The 21,725-nt window shown below is 39.7% G+C and overlaps 1 protein-coding gene across 1 annotated transcript in view; it reads right to left on the bottom strand.

Moving 5' to 3' along the window:
* The window catches only part of TNKS (tankyrase), a 138,265-nt gene that overhangs the window by 97,666 nt on the left and 18,874 nt on the right, over positions 1 to 21,725 (bottom strand). Inside the window, exon 3 of the mRNA XM_082282070.1 lies at positions 8,213 to 8,308. Within this exon, the coding sequence (XP_082138196.1) occupies positions 8,213 to 8,308 (96 nt within the window). The remainder of the gene's footprint in view (positions 1 to 8,212; positions 8,309 to 21,725) is intronic.

Here is a 21,725-nt window from a genome sequence, read left to right as displayed (position 1 = left end):
CAGAGAACTCAAATTGCATCCTGTCCCCATTACTCATCATGGCAGGAGCACTTCTCAGCTGGCAAGAACAAGCCCACTCTCACCACAACAAATGTGGTGCAGCAGCTCTGTACAGAAAGAGTGCCCAGCACAGCCACACTGTGCAGTCCTGATTCCTCCCCAGAGCATAGTCATCCATCCTGTTGAATGAGGCAGTGGGGAACAGTAAGGAGTCTCATAAGCAGGCTGTGTCCTAACACATGCATAAAAAAGCAAAATTGAGATTGTCTGCCTCTCCCATTTCTTAGTCAGTGTATTTTCGTTATACAACATTAACATTCTTTTAGATTCATCTATTAAACATGGAAAAACATCATCTTAAATGTTTTGTCCATGAATTCACAAACTCCACAGATTTCAGCTGTGACTGGCTCATCGCTTTCAATATTTAAATAAAGAAAACAAGTATCAAGGACTGCTCTAGAAGCTATGGCACAAGATATAAAAGCAATGGGAGCTTTTGTATGCAGGAATTTTCCTGCTAGCTAAAAATTCTTTCATAACAGTTCTATGCTTCTTACAGACTAAATTACGTATAAGAATCAAGCATAATACACAAAAACTACATTAAAATAGTTAAAATTGCAGCATGGCTATCCTACTCAGAAACAGAACCAAATACATGAGAAATTACGTGATGTAACATTCTCCATCCACTCAGTTCTTGCCACTGCACCTGGCTTATTATCACATGCAGTGCAATATATTCGCATACAGTGTGAAAAGGCCATTTTGGTACAATAATCCAGGAAGGTTAACCATGGGCAATGGAAAAATGTAGTAGAGATCAAAACTGTATTTGGTCTTAAGACTGGCAGAAATTGCTATGAAAATCAAAAATGTACAACATGGAATATACAAAAAAACCCCCGAACAATCAAAGCCTAAACTTAACAACGAACTAAATTATCTAATCAACATTTAGAGAAGGAAAAAAATCAATAAAGATAGGTCAGTGCTCAAGGCAAAACAAAAAGAAGATGAGTCCTCTGATGCACTATGGAAACAGAAAGGCTTCTTACATGTTTCTGCAATTATTTGTCCGAGGGCAGCATGAAAAACATATTTTGGATTCTTTACTTACAAGCTGTGGATATCTTACTTGTTATTCTGTCCACATGAATAACAACAAACCCTGGGAGGAAATGCTTTTTTTCAATATGATGTTGTAAAATTTCAGTGTGAAGTATAGGCTAAATAAATTTGTGTACGTTAAGTTTCTGAAAGATTTCAAAGCATCCACAACTCCATATAACAGCAGAACTGAGAAACAGAAAATCAAAACACTTGATTTAGGTATTCTGTGAAAACTTTGAAAGATAATTTGTTCCTTTGGCAACTTAAGAGCTTGATTCCATTTGAAGAGTAAATATTACTGAACTGTTATAACAGTAAAAAGGAATAAAAGAGTGGAAAACCTTGCCAGGAGGATGGTGTAAATCAAACCCATGCTTTTCATAAAAGCACCAATCCTAAATCCCACAGCGCCTCTTCTTACGTGACTACCTACACAACAGACTACAGACTTTTAACTCCTTGCCTAAATTGAAGTTACAAAGAAAAATGAAAAGTTGCCTGATGTAGGCTGACACCCACATTCCGAAGAAGCCACTTCATGATACACATTAAGCTTAAAGGAAAGATAATGTTAATAGCACTTAACTCTAAAATATGGAGCAGGAGGAAAGAGACAAGCTCTCATTATCCTAAAATTAAGCCCTATGAAACAAGCATCCAGAGCTGAAATTACAATAGGAAGAAATCCAAGCACACTAAGGCATGGAAATGGACTTCAGACAGCAGAACATACACACGAGTTCCCATAAATCCTTACACAAGTCCCTCAATAAGAATTTAAAGAAATTATGCAGTTACGGAGTTAGAACCAAAATACTTCAGACATTTAAAAGCTAGAATAACTTGTTTCCTTTAGGATAAAATACACTGCAACTTGTATTAATTAACCCACCACACTGAAGGAAATATTTAAATCATTTAATTACCAGAGAAAAAACAGCAGAAGCTAGAAGGACCTAAAAGAAACTGAGGGAATAAGCAACAAAATGGAGTACTGACAAAGCAATAAACACTGCATGCATAATATAAATCACCTAGAATTATACTGGAGTATAAACCACAAACTTCAGAATTCAGAATTGCTTTAGAGGCTCCCATAAACCATTTAGCTCTTCTGCAATCAGAGAGGTAATAAAAAACAAACTTAGCCTGAATAAAACCTGGAATAACAAAATGCCATGGAAGCTATTAAATCACCACTCCAGAAGTCAATCGTGATATACCAGATTTGAGCACAGTGCTCAAATCAAGATACATTGTCTTGAAATAATAATGCAGGGCTGGAAAGTAGAAAGAGAACCAGTGATCCCAGCAGTACCACCAAAGTGCAACTTCCTTTTCACTGAGGTGAAACTTTTTATGTCCACATTCTAAAGATCAAGAACTGCTCTTCTTGAAGAAGAAAGACAGCAGAAGTGCACACCAAGTATGGCACAACATCTAGAACAAAAAGAGAAGTTTCATCTACTTTCCTCTTGAGAGAAAAAGGAAGTGTGAAATAGAACTGAAACGTGACCATGCCAGAACTGAGAAGACGGCATTTAATTCCTGGCTTGCTAAGAAACCTGTGCACTTTCTTCAAAGAGGGAAGTAGGAACTAGACCACACACTAAATGAGATTTTTAAAAACGATACATTTATAAATATATCAAGATAGTTATCATTATAACATTCTCTAAAAAACAGAAGATGAGATTTAAAATTCATAGAGCTAGAGCTTCTAGATGAGGGCCACCAAAATGGTAGACTTTATGTTCTAGGTCTGTGCCACAAGTACCTTTTGCCCATATCTTTCCAAAGACTGGAAGAACAATTGCCCCAGCATTCCCAAAGGAAAGCTGATATTCCTCATAATGCTCCAGAAAGTAAACGTAACTGATCACCAGGGACTCCAGATGTAAAAGCATCACATGGCACTCATACCAGTGAACTAGAGCATACGGTTTATTTCCTCCTGTTAGGCCTTGGTAAAAAGGAAGAATAAACCTGCCTGAATGCTATACAAGTAACAATCACAGAAACATACATTCAAACAAGTTCTGGAAAGGCTCTTCAGACCTCTTGCTTCAAGATGGGTGTCAACAGCTTATATGGAATAAGGTGAACGTTTTCTGCAGGTCAAGGATATTCCTCAACTGCTGGATTTCTTGCTCTTTTCTGTTAGGCAGCAGATCCAGTGTCACTGTCAGAAAGGACAACGACCTAGACAAGTGGGTGGTCCAAACCATTCTAGCAGCGCCTGCCCTCCTTACAATGAAATCACTTTTCCTTTTGTACTGATGTTTATTATACTGTTTTGTAAAGACAGAAGCTAAACCTTGTCCAAATGATCTGATTTAGCACACACTATGTAAGAATTAGATCAATTAAAGGAAAGGGGGAGAAGATTGGCAGCTCCCAAAATGAAGTGCTATTGTTTATCCGGAAGGCCTTCAATACCCTAGGAGTACCTGGAAGGAAATAAGACCAACCCAGAAGGAAACAGTTTTGGATTTGAGACAGTCAAGCTGTAAAGGTACCACAGGAAAAACAAAATTAACTCAAAACTAAATTCTTTTGCTGCTATTTTTAAAATGGCTAAGTTGTACCTAAAATCCATTTTCCATTCTCTGAAGTTCAGTAAACTTATTGTAGTGAAATACCAGATTTTTCCCTTCCTTGCAGGCAAATTATGCATAAATGGCAGTTCACTTCAAAAAGAATTGTGCAAATATATTTCAATATATGAACTATGCTCCCTGCTTAAATTAAAAAGTTGACATGAAAAATAGATGAAAACATGAATCCTCATTAACACCTCTAGTAACCTTAGCCCAGCTATACTTTCACTCATCAAGCTGTCCTTCACATCCGAAAAACTCAAGTGAGAAATGCTCAATAGGACCTAAAGCACTTTGTTTGTAAAAGACATTATTTCCACAGTAAGTAGGAAGATCAGAGTCTTGTTTAACTTTGAAAATTGATTCTATTAATAAACAAGACATTATTTCATACCTAAGAAATCTTACTTTAATCTAGAGATGCAGCAGTTTTCAGACTTTTTTCATTTTGATCTGTTTCAAGGGAGTAATCCTTGAAACCAACAAAAACCAACCCCGCAAAATGCTGGCACGAAGCAGACAAAAATATATTATCCAACAAAAATGCCTTCAGCTCCTGCTAACAGCTCCTTTGGAAACTGCTCAAGTACAAAGAACGACCATTCACATGAAGAAAGCATTTCTGAATAGCAGATAATACGGGGAGTAAGTGGCAAGAAAGCATCACTGTGTGGAAAAAAACAAACAAACAAACAAACAAAAATATCATTCACATAAATCATTAACAATATGGCTCGTCCTATACTGTACAGGGAAGATATAAGAGGATGTTAGTCTTTAAAGAGGCAAAAATCAGGGTAAGAAAACAATGAAGACTAATAGGACTTGTAGTGCAAAAGCTCCCAAAGGCCCTGTTCTGGATGGGAGTGCCACAGTGCTATGTATGGCAACAAAGATGAGTCCCCATCTCAGAAACCACACACCCCAAAGACAATTAAACTAAACTAAAATAAACTTGGATATTAATCTGACGTATTTAACAGCTCTTAGATGTTCTTAGATATGATATATTTTTGGAGCCTGTAGTACCACTTCAGCCTAGAGAAAAAGAGGATTAGAATCCTTTTTCTGACAACATGATTCAGGGAACAGTACGGGATGCTAAGTAAGAAGAAACAAAATATTCACCCTTTCAAACACGAAGTGTTTGGTTCACACAAATGCTGCTAATCCTGCAAAAGGAGGAAAATAGACTGCTTTCTAAGTAGTAAAAAGCAGATTCCTCAATTACGTAACTTTTTTCTTTTTTTTTTAAGAAAGTGGTACTGGGCGTTTAATTTCTATAAAATTCACTTTATTCTAAAATTTTCTAAGTCCACTTCCATCAAAATATTAGCTTTTCATCTGCATTATGTATCCTTATAAAACACATATTTTAAGAGGATGTTGCAGGAAAATGGCTGGAAGTCATGCCAGAAACTACTGCATTACATATCCTTTCTGCAATCCAAGTGAAAATAAGAGTATACATTATTCTAGCCTGGAAGACAGAAAAGAACAAGTCATTGTGGATTCAGCATTTGCTGCCAGAACAGCAGAAATGGTTTTTATGCAGCAGGAATTTCCCTTTTAAAACACATACAGAACTCTTTGTCAAATTGAAAAGGTCTAATCAATTACCAACAAATTTTCTGTTTACTTTTGCTGCACTGGAGGTCAAAGGGAGACTGTAATCACAGTTCATTCGCAAAGCAATTAACACAGATGCACAAACCTATGCAAATACTCGGTCAAAAAAGTTTTAAGAGGAACCCATGTTCTCAACAATCAATACAGTAGCAATGTGGAAAAGTCTATTATGGTCATACAGCCTATCATGTTTCCTGTGGGGAAAGGCTGAGAGAACTGCGACAGTTCATCCTGGAGAAGAGAAGGCTTTGGGGTGACCTAATTGTGGACTTCCAGTACCTGAAGGGAGCCTACAAGAAAGATGGTGAGAGACTTCTTACAAGACGGCGTAGAGATAGGACAAGGGGAAATGGAGTCAAACTGAAAGAGGGTAGGTTTAAGTCGGTTGTTGGGAAGAAATTTTTTACTGTGAAACTGGAACAGGTTGCCCAGAGAAGTTATGGATGCTCCATCCCTGAATATGTTTAAGGCCAGGTTGGATAGAGCTCTAAGCAACCTGGTTTAATGAAAGGTGCCTTCTGTCCACAGCAGGGGGGTTGGAACTAGATGATCTTTAAGGTCCCTTCCAACCTAGGACATTCTATGATAGACACAGACAGAAAAAGGAATCCAAAGTAACAATGAGAGCAGCCTTTACACGCATGCTGCTTAAAGATTCAAATACAGTGACAAATTACAGACTGTGTTCCACTCCCAGAAGCTCTAAATATGAGCATTCCTAAAATCCCACCATTCAATACTAAATACTGAAAATTAAGTTAATATATCCTACTCATCCTTAATCCAGTAATACCTTTAAGTTCTGATGCACCTAATTGCAAAGCATTGCTGTAGCTAAAGATTATCCCCAGCCAGATAGATCCTAAGAAATCCCTTAAGATCCCTTTTTCCAGAGGGATGAAGTAAGACCTGAAAGTAACAACATATGGAAAACGCATGAAAAATAGCAGCCTAACAGAGATACTATAAAGCAGGGCAACACGCAGAAAAATACAGCTCTTAACAGCTAGCTTCCATTTAAACAACATCTCCAGTGTTAGGTTTTTCAGTTAATTATGCAGCTACAGCCCAAGTCCAGCCCTGATTGAACAGCTTGGAACTCAGGTACACAGCACAGAGCCCAGCGTAGCCAAGAGCCACCTTGAGGACAAAGCTAATAAAACCAAAAGCTGATTTTCTTGCTGGGAAGAACAGACACATACAAAAACAATGTCTTTTTATGAACAACTAAACATGTATAGCCCCATGTGCGCCTACATGCACAGCCTGGTAACATTCATTGGCTGCAGATGGCTTCAGTCAGTGATGTTGCGTGTGAGGCATTAGGGGTGAGCCCAGAGACGGGCGCTGGCTGCATTTCACAGGATGTTCTAAGAGGGCTGCTTTGAATCCATCTCCACTTGTCTGCTATGACACATTGCCCTCTCCCCTGCCCGAAGCACAAGGTGATCTAGTGCCCAGAGAAATCATTGGAGCAGACATGAGGTCACAGACTTTCCTAATCTCCTACCATTCCTCTACTATCCTGAAGTTGCATAGCCCAAAGAGCAGCTTGGGGCCTGTAACCCCCACACTGTAGGTACGTCAAGTTCCCCATAAGTAAGTGTCAAATGTCCTTTAACACTTCTGAGGTACTTTGACTCCCTGGTGCCCTCTCTATCTTCAGCATCTGTACAACTGTATCCATTAACAGCCAAAAGTCAGATTAACCTGCTTAGCACAGCTAACATTAGTGTTAGCACTGTAGGAACGTGTTTATATTTGACACAAAGTAATTAAAGTAAATCATATGTATTTAAAGTATGCTGTTCCAAAAGCACTCTCAAATCACTGCAGCGCTGTAGATAATTATGTATAGCACTCAGCACACTGAAAAAAGAAGATGAGGAAATGTTCTTGACAAAGTGAAGGGAGCTGGTGTGCTCTGAACATAATCTGAAGAAAGAATACGGGTGTTGCATAGCACATAACCTATAAATTAAGCTGTCAATAAAAAGAGAGAGAGAGAGAATAGGGAAAATAAAGGCAAAAAAGCCCCCAGCTATTCCATCAAATGAACCTCAGCTGTTGAATCCCTTTGTATAAATCTAATTGTATATATTTTAAAATCCAATATTACTTTGTTCTAAACATTATTTCCTAGATGTCAAAATCAGCACAGAGAACCATGTATTTCTTTATACTGATTTGACAGGCTACTTTTCATGCTTACTGGTATGCCAGAACAGTTAATTTATAAAAAAATCAAAGATCTGTAAATACAAAGTTATATCTGTAGGATATTTTCATGAAACATTGTTTTGCAACTAACACCCTAAAACAGAAAAAAATTGGTAGATGAGAAAAGGCTCAACCCAAAATGACTAACAAGGTAGAGGAAGGAAAGAGCAGCATGTGAATCTGCAGCAAAATTTAATGTAAGTATTGAGCTCTGCAATCGGTAGCAGGTTGTCTTTCAGATCACAAGTACTTTTATAGTTACACAAACGTCCTTGCTTGCCTAACAGTGAAGGTCTTGAAACAATTGACCTGATTTTTTTTCCTATTTTTTTTTCAGGGGCTAGGGGATCCTGTTTAATCTGTCTATTGGGTATCAATTAAAAAGAAAAAACCCAGAGAAATACAGTAAATAACAAATTATATTTTAACAGAAAATTACAGCACTAGCATAAGTAGAATAAGCAAACCTATAGCAGAGCAGCACAGCAGATTAACAACAATTACATCAACATGAAATCTGGCAAAAGACAGTTTTAAAATTCTCTTACACAACAGAAAATCTGGAAGGGCAGAAGGCTCTTCTGATGCTGAACTTATACACACAAAATAAACTCAGGTAATGCTGCTGAGAGATGTATGCATCTTACCCGTGAGTACAGCTTTTGCTGAAGGGTCTGCCAGATCCAGTGCAGATTTCCCATCGGTGTTCCGAATGTTTGGATCAGCTCCGTGCTGCAGCAGCACTGTGCAGGGAAAGCAGAAACAGTATCTTACCTCAGGTATACACAGGTTATTTACTGTTAAGTGTCTCCTCGGCATGATGAAGGCATAAACAAACATTGCACAGTTTTCTTTATTTTTCCTTCTGTTCTTTTCTCCCTCTTTTTTTTTTTTTTGGTTAAGCACTGCAGCAAAGGATCTTCTCCGGACTAAGGCTAAGTTGGCAAGTTAAGATATAGTAAGACCACATGACTTTGCACGATAAACATAAACCCCGAATCTCTTGCAATAGTCGGGTTTGGGTTCCTCCTGACAGCTAGCCAGTATGCTGTGCATTCACTGACTCACACTGGGAAGTCTGCTGTGGAACCTGCTTCTGCCTTTACTACCACTACTGCTGCTTGTTACCACTCCCGTTCCTTTTCCAGCTGAATATCCCAAGTTACCCCGCCTCTATAAATCAGCAGTACTCCAGCCTTCCAGTGGCTCATCACTTGCATAGGAAAACTTAACCACAGCATATCAGCTCACCTTCAAGAAGTGTGACAAACAGGGTAAGATGTGTAACCTGGTACCCTGCAGACTGGATGTTCAGAGGCTGTTATTCTCCCTGGTATTTCTTTACCCTACTAATCCTATAAATACATGAAAGTTGAAGTACATAAAAATACTTAGAATGCAATATGCAGCCACAAGGCTAGGAAGGCACTGATACAGTAAATTATCAACTAGAAAAGTTCATTTAAAAAATCCCACTATTTCACCTGTGAACTCTTTTGAGAAACAACATAATGCAATACAGATCACCACCTTTCAATATCAAGACATTTTGTACAGAACTGGAAAACAAAGCCCATGGCAACATTAGAGGCCTGACAAAAAGGCCCCAAATGTCATGCAAAATAAGCACAACATATTACAAATTCAGAGCAACACACTTATGTTGTACAAGTGTGAATAACAGGAGAGTATACAGAGACTCAAGGTCAAGGAGATGAGTAATAAAAACCAGCAGACATTTATGGTTCCTCACGTAACCACATCTGTTGAAATACAGCTGGACTGAAGAAGACAAGGCAAAGAAATAGTTGCAAACAGTTTTTGTAACTAAGGGAATAAAAATACTTCATAGACAGAATTCCCCAGGAAAAACATAACCCAGTTCAGAACAAAACTAATTACTGATATTTTGTGTGTGTATGTATGTATATATAAATATAAAAAACTTTAACTAGCAAAACATTTCTCAGAAAAACTTTTTTCTGAATTGAAAATTTAACTGGTAGTATTGTTTTTATTCAAACCTCTTTTGTTATACATTTCTGACTTCAAATTCTTTTAACATTGCCAAATTTCATATATTTTAGCTTACAGGATGCAATGCTACATGCTTGCCCCCAAGCTGAATTTTTGCCAAAGTTTGGTGCTTCAGTGAAGTAAATTGACTTATTTTACACTTTGACAAGAAGGTGCAATTGCCTGATCTTTTTGAAAGAAGACTCAAGTAGGAAGCCTAGGAAAAACCTAGGCTTTTTTGTTTGGTGGTGGGTTTTTTTCCCCCATGTTAAAACAAAAACACCAAAATGGGGGGCGGGGTGAGGGCGAATCAGCTAGCACGTGCTCACTGAATCTTGTTAGGATCTGGCACCTACGTTTCTGAAGACACCATCTGTGCCATACATGCTACCACCCACTGAGGGATCTTACTCACGGACAGGTTTGAGACTAAGCCAGACTCTCAAGCCACTCAGGCACACTCCAGTAGGAACAGGCAAACATGACCTTTTGCAGATTCTTTTAAACACAATAGGCAGTATAGGAACTAAGTATGGAGAGACAGACTCTGTATGTCCCATCTCTCTTCTCTTGGACCCTGTTAGTGACTCTCTATACCCAGGGAGAGGGAAGCCATTTGTCCCAAGAGGCATCAGGGTAAGAGTAGTAGCCTGAAAGACAGTACCAGCAACTAACTGTCTATCAAGAGAAAGCAGGCAGTACAAAATGATGAAACACAGCACAGCACTGACAAGACAAGAAGACAACAAAGGGTTCACACGGCAAAAAGCCTCAGTCAAAGAGCTAGGGGAGAAAACTGAAAAAAATATGGCAGGGGAAAAGATAATAGCCCAGAAAAAATCCATGAAGAAAGACCAAGAGATAGAAATGACAGGGATCTGACCAGTTTGGAGGTTTGGACTAGCACATGAAGCCCTGTTGAGGCAGGTTAGGGCAAGAAAGGTGACTTTAAAAAATGATAGCTAACAGGTGTAGAACTCTCAAAGGCATCTACAACTGCCTGAGCCCAGTGTTAAAACAGAAGCACGTTTTCAAGTCTCTTGATTCTTCCATCCTATGCAAACCAACCAAGAGTGCTTCCCTGCTACTTCTGCTGGCACACAGAGATGACAACACCACAGTAACTGCTTCCAGCTCCTCTCCTGGCCAAGAGGACAAAGGATTATGCAGTGTATCTGACCTGTTCAGTCGTGCTAATGAACCATGAAGGATTTGGCCAAGGCTTACAACACACAATTTCTGTGTCCAGTTTTCAGGGGTTTTTCTAAAACTTAGGCAAATACATTAAAAATTTACTAACAAGGCTTAAGCTGGTTCCCTGCAAACACCCTGAATTATTGACTGCCTGTGGAACACACATTTAAAGTGGCCAAACCAGGTTCAGAAAAATAACCTATCAGAACTCAATTGCTGTAATCATGAGACTCATCCTTCTTTTCTCTGCAATCATTCATCCTACTCATCCTCCAGCTTCTCCAACAGCCAGGGGTATGGTTCTGCAGATACTGCCCTTTTTCAGTCCTAAGAAAACATCTACACCATGAAATGACGACAATGGCATCTTGGAAAACAGAACCAATCATATAAATAAAGACTGTATTAGAATGCATATGAATAACGGAAGCAAAAATAGTCAATTGACTATTTGATTCTAATGTCTCCATACTTTTAAAGCACATAATCACACCAAAAGATATCCCAGTGAGCAATGTTGTCATCAACAGGAGCTAACAAGAGAAATCCAGCATTTGATGTTTAGCCTATCAGTGTGACACGGCTGTACTTCTATACCTGGCAAACCCCAGGTAACTTCTAATTGAATGTTCTCCTGCGTGTTCAAAACCTTTAACACTTTAGCCCAAGACAGTGTCTTCTAACCACAGGGTATGTGAGATCTAGACACAGTGTGTCTCTCTAAATTTCCTTTTCAATACACCAGGGATGTGTAAAAATTTCAAGATAGATCTCCTGTGTGGGGAAAAACGTTCCTGCTATAAAGAAACACAACAGAACAAGCCATTCTAGCTAATTGCAGCTATTTTGGATTTCAAACACTGCACGTTAGTTTTAAAGGATAGTTTCTGAGTAGCCTGAAAAGGGAATGTGGAAACAGTTTCCATCAAGAAACTTCTGTTTCAGTTCTGTACACTTAACAGGCAAGTGTAAGGATGTTGTGGCAAAAATTAACTCCTGAAGCTTTGTTAATTAGCACATTTGGATATTCTGGTTTGTTTCCTCTGGACAATGGGGACATTGGGGTATATTATTTTTCTGTATTGGAGGCAGTGCCCTTAATAATCTCACAATACCATTAACAGGCTATCCTAGCCTTTTCTACAGACCATATTGTACAAACAGTATAAAGCTCTTCTTTTTGTTAAATCTTCACATTGCATATGGACATCAAAATCCTGTAACCTTAACTATAGTACAAACAGACTGGTTTGGAGTTATATTTTTACCCTCACTGCAACTGCTAAAATACTTCAGGTTCTGATTTTCACATACTATCAGAAATGCCTTATTTAATTACACCGCTATTATACCAGATCAGTACTAAAGACAAGAAAGGCCATAAGTCTTACTACATTAAAAAAAAAGTTACTGTATTGAACAGAGCATATACTACAACAATCATTTCAGATTAGTGCCAACTCGCTACAGTGGGAAGAACCCTAAAATTAAACACTTGGCCCACAGCCTCCTGGCATAGGTATTCTGAACTGTGAAGTTAACCAACACAACCTCACTTGGCTGTCAAGAACAAAAATTTTTACATTTGGTAGCTTCAACCTTCACATTTTCACCAACAAGGTATGGCAAAAACTTCCCTGGTAGCTACACATCAACAAGCGACAAGTACGTTTTTACTGGGGTGGGGAGAAGGAAGTTTGTCTACATAGAAACCATCACCCAAGTACTTAGTCCTTCCTCTTTTATACTGCCAGTATGAAAGTGCCCCAAATGAAATCACTTTTGATTGAAACACATAAGTACAATGGAAATAGAATAGGGAATTTGCTCATATTAGCACAAAGATCAGAATAGTTCAGTTAAGACTTCTCTAGGCCCCAAATCCACAGCTTCCTCACTATCCCTACAGGAATGCTGATGGAAAAGTTCACATTTGGTTTCAAATCGGACGCATGCAATTACAAAAAAAAAGGCACATTCAAATTTTTGAGTGTTGAGTGAAAAATGCAAGAACAACAGATAGACCTTGCAGAAGCATATGTACTTCAAGCTGCCTAATGCTTTTAATTGTATTTCCAGACCTGCCCACAGCTCTACCATTGCCTACTCTCTCCCCACCAGCTTTTTATCACTGCACCCCACTGCCTTGTGCTTGGGGTCCCTTCCAGCTACCCCAGCTTTAGCACATACTCTTCCTTCCCCCTTTTCAAGTTTGACTTCTGGAGATGATCTCCAAAGGTTCTTTTCAAACCATATTACTTTAGCTTTATCTACTTACTCCTGAAGAATCAAGGTACAGAGGATACAGCCGAAGAAAAAGGCCTCTTTTTGATTACAACATAGGCGCTATCTTTCATTTCTCTAAATGACACCTCTAGAGCTGGTCAGTCTCTCACTTACCTTAGGTCCCAGGAACACACACACCTCTCAGTCTAAGTCTCGTGTAGGATATGTTTCCAAGCTGACAAGAAACACAGTGTGCTCATTTACCTCCACATTCTGAAAACATCTAGAGAACACCCTGGAATGCAAAGTATTAACTTTTTTCAGCCAATGCTAAATGCATCTCCTCCCCTAACTACCAGTACATGTAAATCAAACCACTAAAGTTTTGAAGCTTTTCTCTTGTTACAAGAACACCAGTTTCTTGCCTAGATACTATACTTCTGTGATCTAGAGCCAATAATTCCATTTTGGCAAGTTACTAGATACATAAGCCTCTTCACTAAGTGACTATATATAACAGAAGTTGTAGCACCCCACTCTTAGCTTCATGAAATTGAATATATGAGATATTGCTAGTAATATTAACCACAACTGCATCACTGATTAACTTCCGCCTCTGTGAGCAAACCCAGTCTCGCCTGTGTCATGGAGAAACAGGCTGTACTCATCAGCCACTGGAATTATGAAGAGAAAACATGAGAGACAGTATCACTACAGAGGCTGCACAGAGCTCCAAGGTTTTAAGTATTGCTACTGGACCTGATGACATCTACAGCCTCAAACACCACTGCCAGCTCAGTCAAGAGGAGTTGGGAAAGAAAGGAAACAGATCCTATGTTCTTGATTGCCCCTCCATAGTGAATGCTGTCAAAGTTGAATGAGGAGAGGATTATGGAGCAGAAAGGCTAAGCACACCAAAGCACATAGCTCAGAGTCAGGATAGGAGAGAGGCAATAACCAGACGTATCTGGAATTACTGCAGGTAGATTATTGATAAGAAGACATGATAACCTGGTGGCAGACCAGGGACAGGAGTGTCCAGAAGGCTTCTGAACATCTCCAGAGAAGAAGACTTCACGACCTCTCTGGGCAACCTGTTTCACCTAGACCACAGTGGCAGAATTGCCATATCCAGCCCTGTGCTGCCCACGCTGCTTTGGGTGGCTGCAAATGTTTGGTCAGGCAACAAGGCAGATCAGAGAAGCAATCATTTGCCCATCCTCATGCAGCAACATGACATGCTCTGGTTGGCACAAGAAAGGACAGCACAAGGACACGTGCTGGTGACAGGAGTTGAGAAGAATCATTTTGTGTTTCTAGTTTAGAGTATACCTAACATGACCTGCTGGTCAGTGTGAGTTGCTAGTGCTTCCCATCATTTGGCCTTCTCTACTTCCCTTGTTCAGGGCATTCCAGTTTCCCTTTAGCCCAGACACCGGCTTGTTCCCAATGAACCAGCATGTTGGTTTTGCTCTTTGTCGGGGCCAGACAAAACAAGAGACAAATACACTCACAGCAGTAGTACAAAGCAGAAGCTTACAAAAGCAACGCTAGGCTCCTCTATGCCAAAACAAAAAATTTTGAAGGGAATTAGGTGGTGTTCCCCAATAGCATAGACAGAAACAAGAGCTCTCACAGCAGGAGGGAGCAGCAGACAAGTAGCAGAGAAAAGGTGATGAAGTTCTGAGCAACAGAGAAAAGTCAGAGACTGCTGATATATTAAGAACCAAGAGGGAAACACCTGTGAAATGCCTCAAAGGAATTATGGCATGGTCCTCTAAGAAGGTGACAAGGTCAGTGACACAGCTGAAGTGTCTCTATACCAATGCACACAGCACGGGTATCAAACAGGAGGAGCTGGAAGCCACTTTGCAGCTAGAAAGTTACAATCTAATCACTATCACTAAAACAGGGTGGGAAGGACCACACAACTGGAATACTGAAATAGACTATAAACTGTTCAGAAGGCAAAGGCAAGAAAAGAAAAGCAAGCAGGTGGCTGCCCTCCAAGTTAAAAAAAAAAAAAATGGATTGACTCTAGAGAGCTGCCTTGGAAAAAAAGCAGTGAAAGAGTTGAGAGCTTATGGCTAAAAATTAAGGGCCAAGCCAACAAAGTAAACCTCATGGCAGGTGTTTACTAAAGCCTACCTCATCAAGGGGAGCTTGTTGATGATGAGTTCTTCCTTCCTTCAGCTACAGAAGGTGTCATGTTTGCAGGCTCTGATCCTGCTGGGAGACTTCAATCACCCTGACATCTGCTGAAAAAGCAGCACAGTAAACTGTAAGCAGTCCATGAGACCCTTGGAGTGCAATGAGGATAATTTCTTAATCCAGGTGACAGACAGCGCAACTAGAGGGGAAGCATTATTAGACCTGCTGCCTACCAACACAGATGAACTAATTAAGTATGTCAAGATTAGTGGCAGACTGAGCTGCACTGGTCATACCCTGGTGGAATTCACTATCATGATGGATACAGACCAGGTGAAGAACAGAGTAAGGACTCCAAAATTTAAGAGCACACTTTCAGTTGTTGAATGAATTAATGGACGGGATCCCCCACGGAACTGCCCTCGGGGACAGAGGAACTGAACAGAACTGGCAGCCCTTTAAGGACATTTTTCATAGAGCCCAAGAGCTCTCAATTACCACATGTAAGAAAACAGACAAGGGAAGCAGGAAACAAACATGACTTACTAAGGACCTCCTGGTCAAACTAAAGTGTAAGAAGGAAATGCACAGTTCTACAGTTCTACAGGAACACTGGCTAGAAAAGGGAAGATTAAAGTAAACATGTCTCCTCTTGATAAATAAGACACAAGAACTATTGACAACTGATATGAAGAAGGCTGAGCTATTCAACAGCTTTTCACCTCAGCTTTCAATAGTAATCTCTCTTCCCACATCTCTCCCTTCCCTGAACCTCAAGGCTGGGATGGTAGACTGCAGTTCCCTTCGCTCTAAGTTCAAGACCACCTGAGATACCTGAACATAAGTCCATGGGACCCAGTGAGATGTATCCCAGGGTCCTGAAGGAATTGGCTGATGTTGAGATGCCCAAGAAATTCTCAATCACATCCAAGAAGTCTTAGCAGTAAGGCAAATCCCCAGTAACTGGAAAAAGGAAAACGCCAGACTCATTTTGAAAAAGGTAAAAAAAGGAGGACCCTGGGAACTAGCAACCAGGCAGCCTCACTCCACATCCAGTAAAATCATGGAACATTCCCTTGGAAGACACATCAAAACACATGGAAGACAGGGAGCTGCTTACAGACAGAAAGAGCACATCATGCCTGACTAATTTGGTAGCCTTCCACAATGAAATGATTGCATTTGTTGACAGAGGAAAAGCTACAGATGTCATCCACCTGAACTTCTTGCAAGGCTGGAACAGGTTGTCCAGGGAAGTCGTGGCTACCCATCACTGGAAGTGTTCAAGGTCAAGCTGCCCAGGGCTTTGAGCAACCTGATCTGGTGAACGCCATCCCTGCCCATGGCAGGGGATGTGGACTACATGATCTTTAAAGGTCCCTGCCAACCCAAATCATTCTATGATTGTAACCGTACAGGACAGTACCTGGAGATCCACAGTTTTAAAATGTATAGATAGACGGTCTTAAATGGTCATTTTCAAGTAAAAGAAAGCTACCTCTAGTTTAAAAATGCTACTTCGACCAAACTCTTTAGATTAAAGAAGTCCCAAATGTAATCCAGATGAATACAGCACCTGCTTGCATGTTTCTGTTACCTTGTCATTAGATAAACAATTGCAGCAGCTGCGGGGGGCATCAGTATGTGAGAGGAGACAACACACACAGACAGCTTGGCATATGGCTCTCCTAGCAGAGGCATTTCTTGCTTTACAGCTAAAATGACCATTTGGTCCATCAGGGTCAGAGGATAGCCATATCAAGTATCTCCCTTTATTGACACAGATCTGACCTTTGAAAGGCAGGTTCTCATGAATCCATACGCTGCAGAAACTGCACTAGTTCCTACAGTAACAGGATGCAATACCAAATTGAGCAGAGGCCCAGTAAAACATTAAGTGGAAACAACACTTAGAGGTCAGGTTCCTCCAGCTTAGTTGAGCAATTCACAGAAACAGGCTTCAAGGCAGCAAGAAAACAAAGAAGCATCATGAACAAGGTCTCCCAGTACCACCTTTTTGCTTGTTTGTTTTGAAGGGAAAAGAAGGATCTAGACAAAAAGAAAATTACAAAGCATCACTTTGAAGGGACTTTAATTTAATTTAACTCTTTAATTTTTCAGAAAGACTCTTTTGTTTCAGTCACTGTTCGCCCCAGAAGTACTTTCAGACTTCACTCAATTAAGTTTCAACCTCTTAGCAAGACAACCTGACTCCCTGTCTACATCTACATACCATAAACTTCACTTCTCTACGAACTGCAAGACTTCAATGCATTCCAGACTTAAGTTGGCCCTAGATGTTCCAGAGATCAGATTTATGTAATCAAACCAAGGTAAAGGGAAAGGATCTGAACCAGACAACCAAAACCACAGGTATCATAGCCACAGCAAGAGCTCTTCCAGCAGGGGAAGAAGATACTTTTTTGAGCAGCTCCCTCCTCCCTCTGTGACTGCCATCAAGTCTCTCCCCAGAAGTAGGTGCATCCTGAGTTACAAAATCCTGAGTAACATGCTCTAGGGAATCCTGCTTGAGTAGGGAAGTTGGACTGGATCACCTCCAGTGGTCCTTTCCAACCTTACTCACTCCATGATTTTAACTATGACTAGTTTTCTGTATGTAGGAAGCACTACAAAATTGCTCCCTGGTATGCCAGTTCTGCCTACCTGTGATTAAATATGCATAGAAAAAAAGAACATGAAGAAAGTTCCAGAGCCCGTAGGCAGCACAGCAGAGGCTGATAATATCCTTCTGCCCTTAGAGAAAGAGCCAGAGTAGATTGCTCAGCCCACATGAACAGCAATTCAAAGCCTTGATCTTGCCTGGACTTAATGAAGTAAATATTCCTGTTTCATTTTTTTTGATGTAACACTTTTCATGCTAAAATTTTCCATTCCAGCTATGAGTGAGACCGAAAGTATATGCAGGTTATGCAGAATGCAGTCTTCTAGAAAGCAACCTCAAAACCTAAGTGCAATTGCAGTTCTTTTGCTTGTTTGTGGTTTTTTTACATCATGCAAGAGACAGTGCTGTCATTCCAAAACACTTTCCCCAAGAACACTGTCTGCACAAAAAGCTGTGTAAAGGAACTATAAAGGAAGCTTTGGGAGTTCCACAATGAACCTGCAAAATCAAGAACTCTAGCAGCTTCAGCTACCAAAAAAAAAAAAAAAAAAAAAAAAAAACCCAAAGAAAAAAAGAACAAAACCAAAAAACCTTGCATTGAGCTAATAAGCAATGAAAGACAGCAAGACAGTACACTAAGCATTTATTTAATCCCAGTTATTTGCAGCCATGCACATGCACTCCTGAATCACAGTGAACACAGTGAATCACAGACTGATGGTGGTCAAAGGGACCTCTGTCAATTATCCTCCCTGCTGCAGCTGAGCCACCTACACTCAGTTGCCCAGGACTCTGCTCAAATGGCATTTCATTACCTCCAAGGAAGGAGACTCCACAACTTCTCTGGGCAACCTCTCTGGGCAAAAGTGATTAGATGCCCTCCCAGATGGCAAGAAGCATTTCCTGGTGCACAGAAGGAACCTCCCAAGTTTTAGTTTGTGGCCATTTCACGAAGGGGCTTAAGAACCACATCTAAGTGTGTTTAAGTAGTCACCTGGAACACATATATTGTTGAGTGTGCAAAATGGAACAGAAGACCCTTTCATCAAAAGAACTCCAAAAAAATCTAACAAAAACCATTTAGCCCATTTGCAGATGGTATGGATTGAGGACTCACTACACAACAACTAAATCACAACCCTTTTCCTTGCAAGCAACAATTCTGAAGCTACTTAAGTTTCTAAGCATTCAGTTTAATATACTATACTGAACAGCTAGAAATCTTAACTGCTGGCCTGCCCTACTGTCTGAGCAATTTACATTTTCATCTATATCCCAACCTGAAAGGTGCTTTTAGGACAAGTCTTCACTGCTTGGTCCCAATTTAACTTTTCTCTGAACTAATTCACCTTTCTACTTCAAGTTTTATTCAAATAAATGTCAGCTATAATCCTGACACCCCACTTGACAGATTAAGAGCCTTGCTTTCAGAGTCCTTGAAAAGCAAAAGCAGTCACCGAGGCAAATCAGGTCAACAAACAGCATCCTAAGAGGAAAAGGAATTGAGAAGAGTTAAGAGAAACCAAAGATAAATTCTAATCTCCTGCGTAAGGTAACCATTTCTTTCAGGTGAAGTCTGAGGGAAAAAAGTTCTGGAAGTCAAGCTGTGTGGCTATCAGAGGGCGCTATTTGCCAGTCCACCAAAATCTAACACTCGAGAACCAACATGAAAAAAAGGATCTTAAAAGTTTCTTAGAACCTGTCCTGGATCTACCATTTTTCCAAAACAGAAAAGCATCTGAAAAAACATTAATTGAAAGGATTTAAACCCTAGCAGCAGCTCTCATCCCACCATTCAGTGAGGCAAGCACAAGATGGGGAAAAAACCAACCACCAAACCCCAAAACAACTGTCACATTCCACAAGCACATTCCTCCTTTTCCAGAGGTGAATTTCAGTGCCTACCAGCTTTCAACAACACACAAGTCACAGATGGTGTCTTAGTCATACCCCTATGGCACACACAGAGTGACATTTTGATGTGATTAAGAACTAAAACTCTTTAGATTAAAGAAGTCCCAAAATGTAAAATAACTTTTGCATATTTTGCATAAACTTGAACCTCGCGTCAATTTTGTAAATTCATCATTAGTCCACAACATAGCTACCAGATGTTTAAGAAATATAAGTAACATATGAAACCTTAGGAATAACAACTTGTTCAGTCCATGAAAATGTGGTTAAAGCTACAGTTTAGCCAGATGACATGAGTATTCTCAAAAATTCTGTTTATGAAGTAAAATGAGGAAGCTAAGAATATACTAAATTCAAGCTGACCTAGAGCTCAACTAACAACTAACTAGCAGTACTACATACATCAGTCTTGTAAACTTTCCCCAGCAAAGATCTTAGATCACATTATTAAGTAAGAGGGCAAGATCACTGTTGATTTTTAAAGCCCAGAGCTATATCCTCTTTTTTGCCTGCAGCCCTAGAACTGCTCACCACTATGGCCTATTGATACCAAGCAGTGGAAGTGTTAGCATATTTAGCATTAGGTCCTTGACAAGGAAATATTCTACACAGCAAAAATCTCTATCTGTCAGGGGAGATACCGTCAATGCTATAGGTCTCACGCTAGGGAGAGATGCATGTTACATCAGTCTGAGTGGGTTATTTTCCTGGGTCATCCATGTCCCGTGCCATCCTAGTATCACCCCAAACAAGAACATCAAAACAAACTGTTCCTCTTGCATCACTCATCATATAAGTTCATAATATCCAATACTACAGTTAGGTCAAGAGTACTGTGCCTTACCAAGGAACTGCTCAGTATTGCTTGCTTGGACAACACACCAGCAAAACACGAAGACTACACACAGCAGCACAAATAGCAGGATTCACATCAGAAACCTCAGCCTTGCTGCTGCATGGTGCATTTGTATAAACACAGTAAACTATGCATTACAGGAGTCTGTGTTTATCAATCATGAGTACTAGCTGCATGAAAGGCTGAAGTGATCACCAAGAGGCAAGAGTTCAGTATTTTCAGTACGCTTCAAGCACACACAGTTCATTTTGCACGCTTCCTTTACATGCTTTAAAGAAAAACCAAATCATTAAAAAGAGACACCTTCCTTTATTCACTATATGACAAAGATTTATTTGCCTACACATTTAAAAAGCAAGACCTTTATATCCCATAGAAATCTTTTAATCAATGTTTTCCATTAGTCTAAAGTAACATCTGAGAACTCTGCTAGAATTTGCTCCACTCATTTATGCCTTTAACATCTACACATATATATACAGATTGTTTTTAAACCACATATGAACTGCATTAAGGACCACACGGTTCCGCTGAGAAGCTAAAAGTGGATATTGCTACAGTAATCAGAAGCATTGTCCCATAACATTAATTATTTCTGCAAGATATTTAGAAAGCCACTCTAAACTGATACTGGACATCTGAAAGCAGCTTCGGTGTCTGCAAGAGGACCATCTGTTCCATTACTCTGTTCTGAATGATATGCAACCTTTCTCTCCCTCTCAATTTGCAAATAGCTAACATCAGTACTTTTGAAGACCTTAACTTCCCAGAATGACCCTACAGCAAATTTTCCAGTAGTGTTTGCGTGTTACTGTACCACCTCCTTCACTGCCAAGAAATCAGATTCTGATTTAACAAACACTTTTAAAGAAACATCATAAAATAAATTACTCTTTTCTTCATCCTCCACAGATTCTCCTGTGCCAAGCAAGCAAACAAGGAAAAATGTAATTTTCTTGACACCTGAATTTTAAAAAAGAAATAGGACTGAGAAAAAGTCTAAAACCTACAGACAGGTCATATCATATTAACTGTCAATACAATTCAAACCTAACAGAAAGAAAGACAGCTTTCAAATTATGCATTGCATTAAATCCCAGCAAGGCAATCCTTCCCAACCTATTTTAATGAGATTGAATTTCAACTGACTTTTAGCAATACAAATACCATAATCTAAACA

The sequence above is a fragment of the Coloeus monedula genome (genome assembly GCF_965178545.1).
Source record: "Coloeus monedula genome assembly, chromosome: 5".
NCBI classification, from domain to species: Eukaryota; Metazoa; Chordata; class Aves; order Passeriformes; family Corvidae; genus Coloeus; species Coloeus monedula.
Note: the sequence above shows the minus strand (reverse complement) of the source record. Positions and strands in the feature narration are given on the sequence as shown.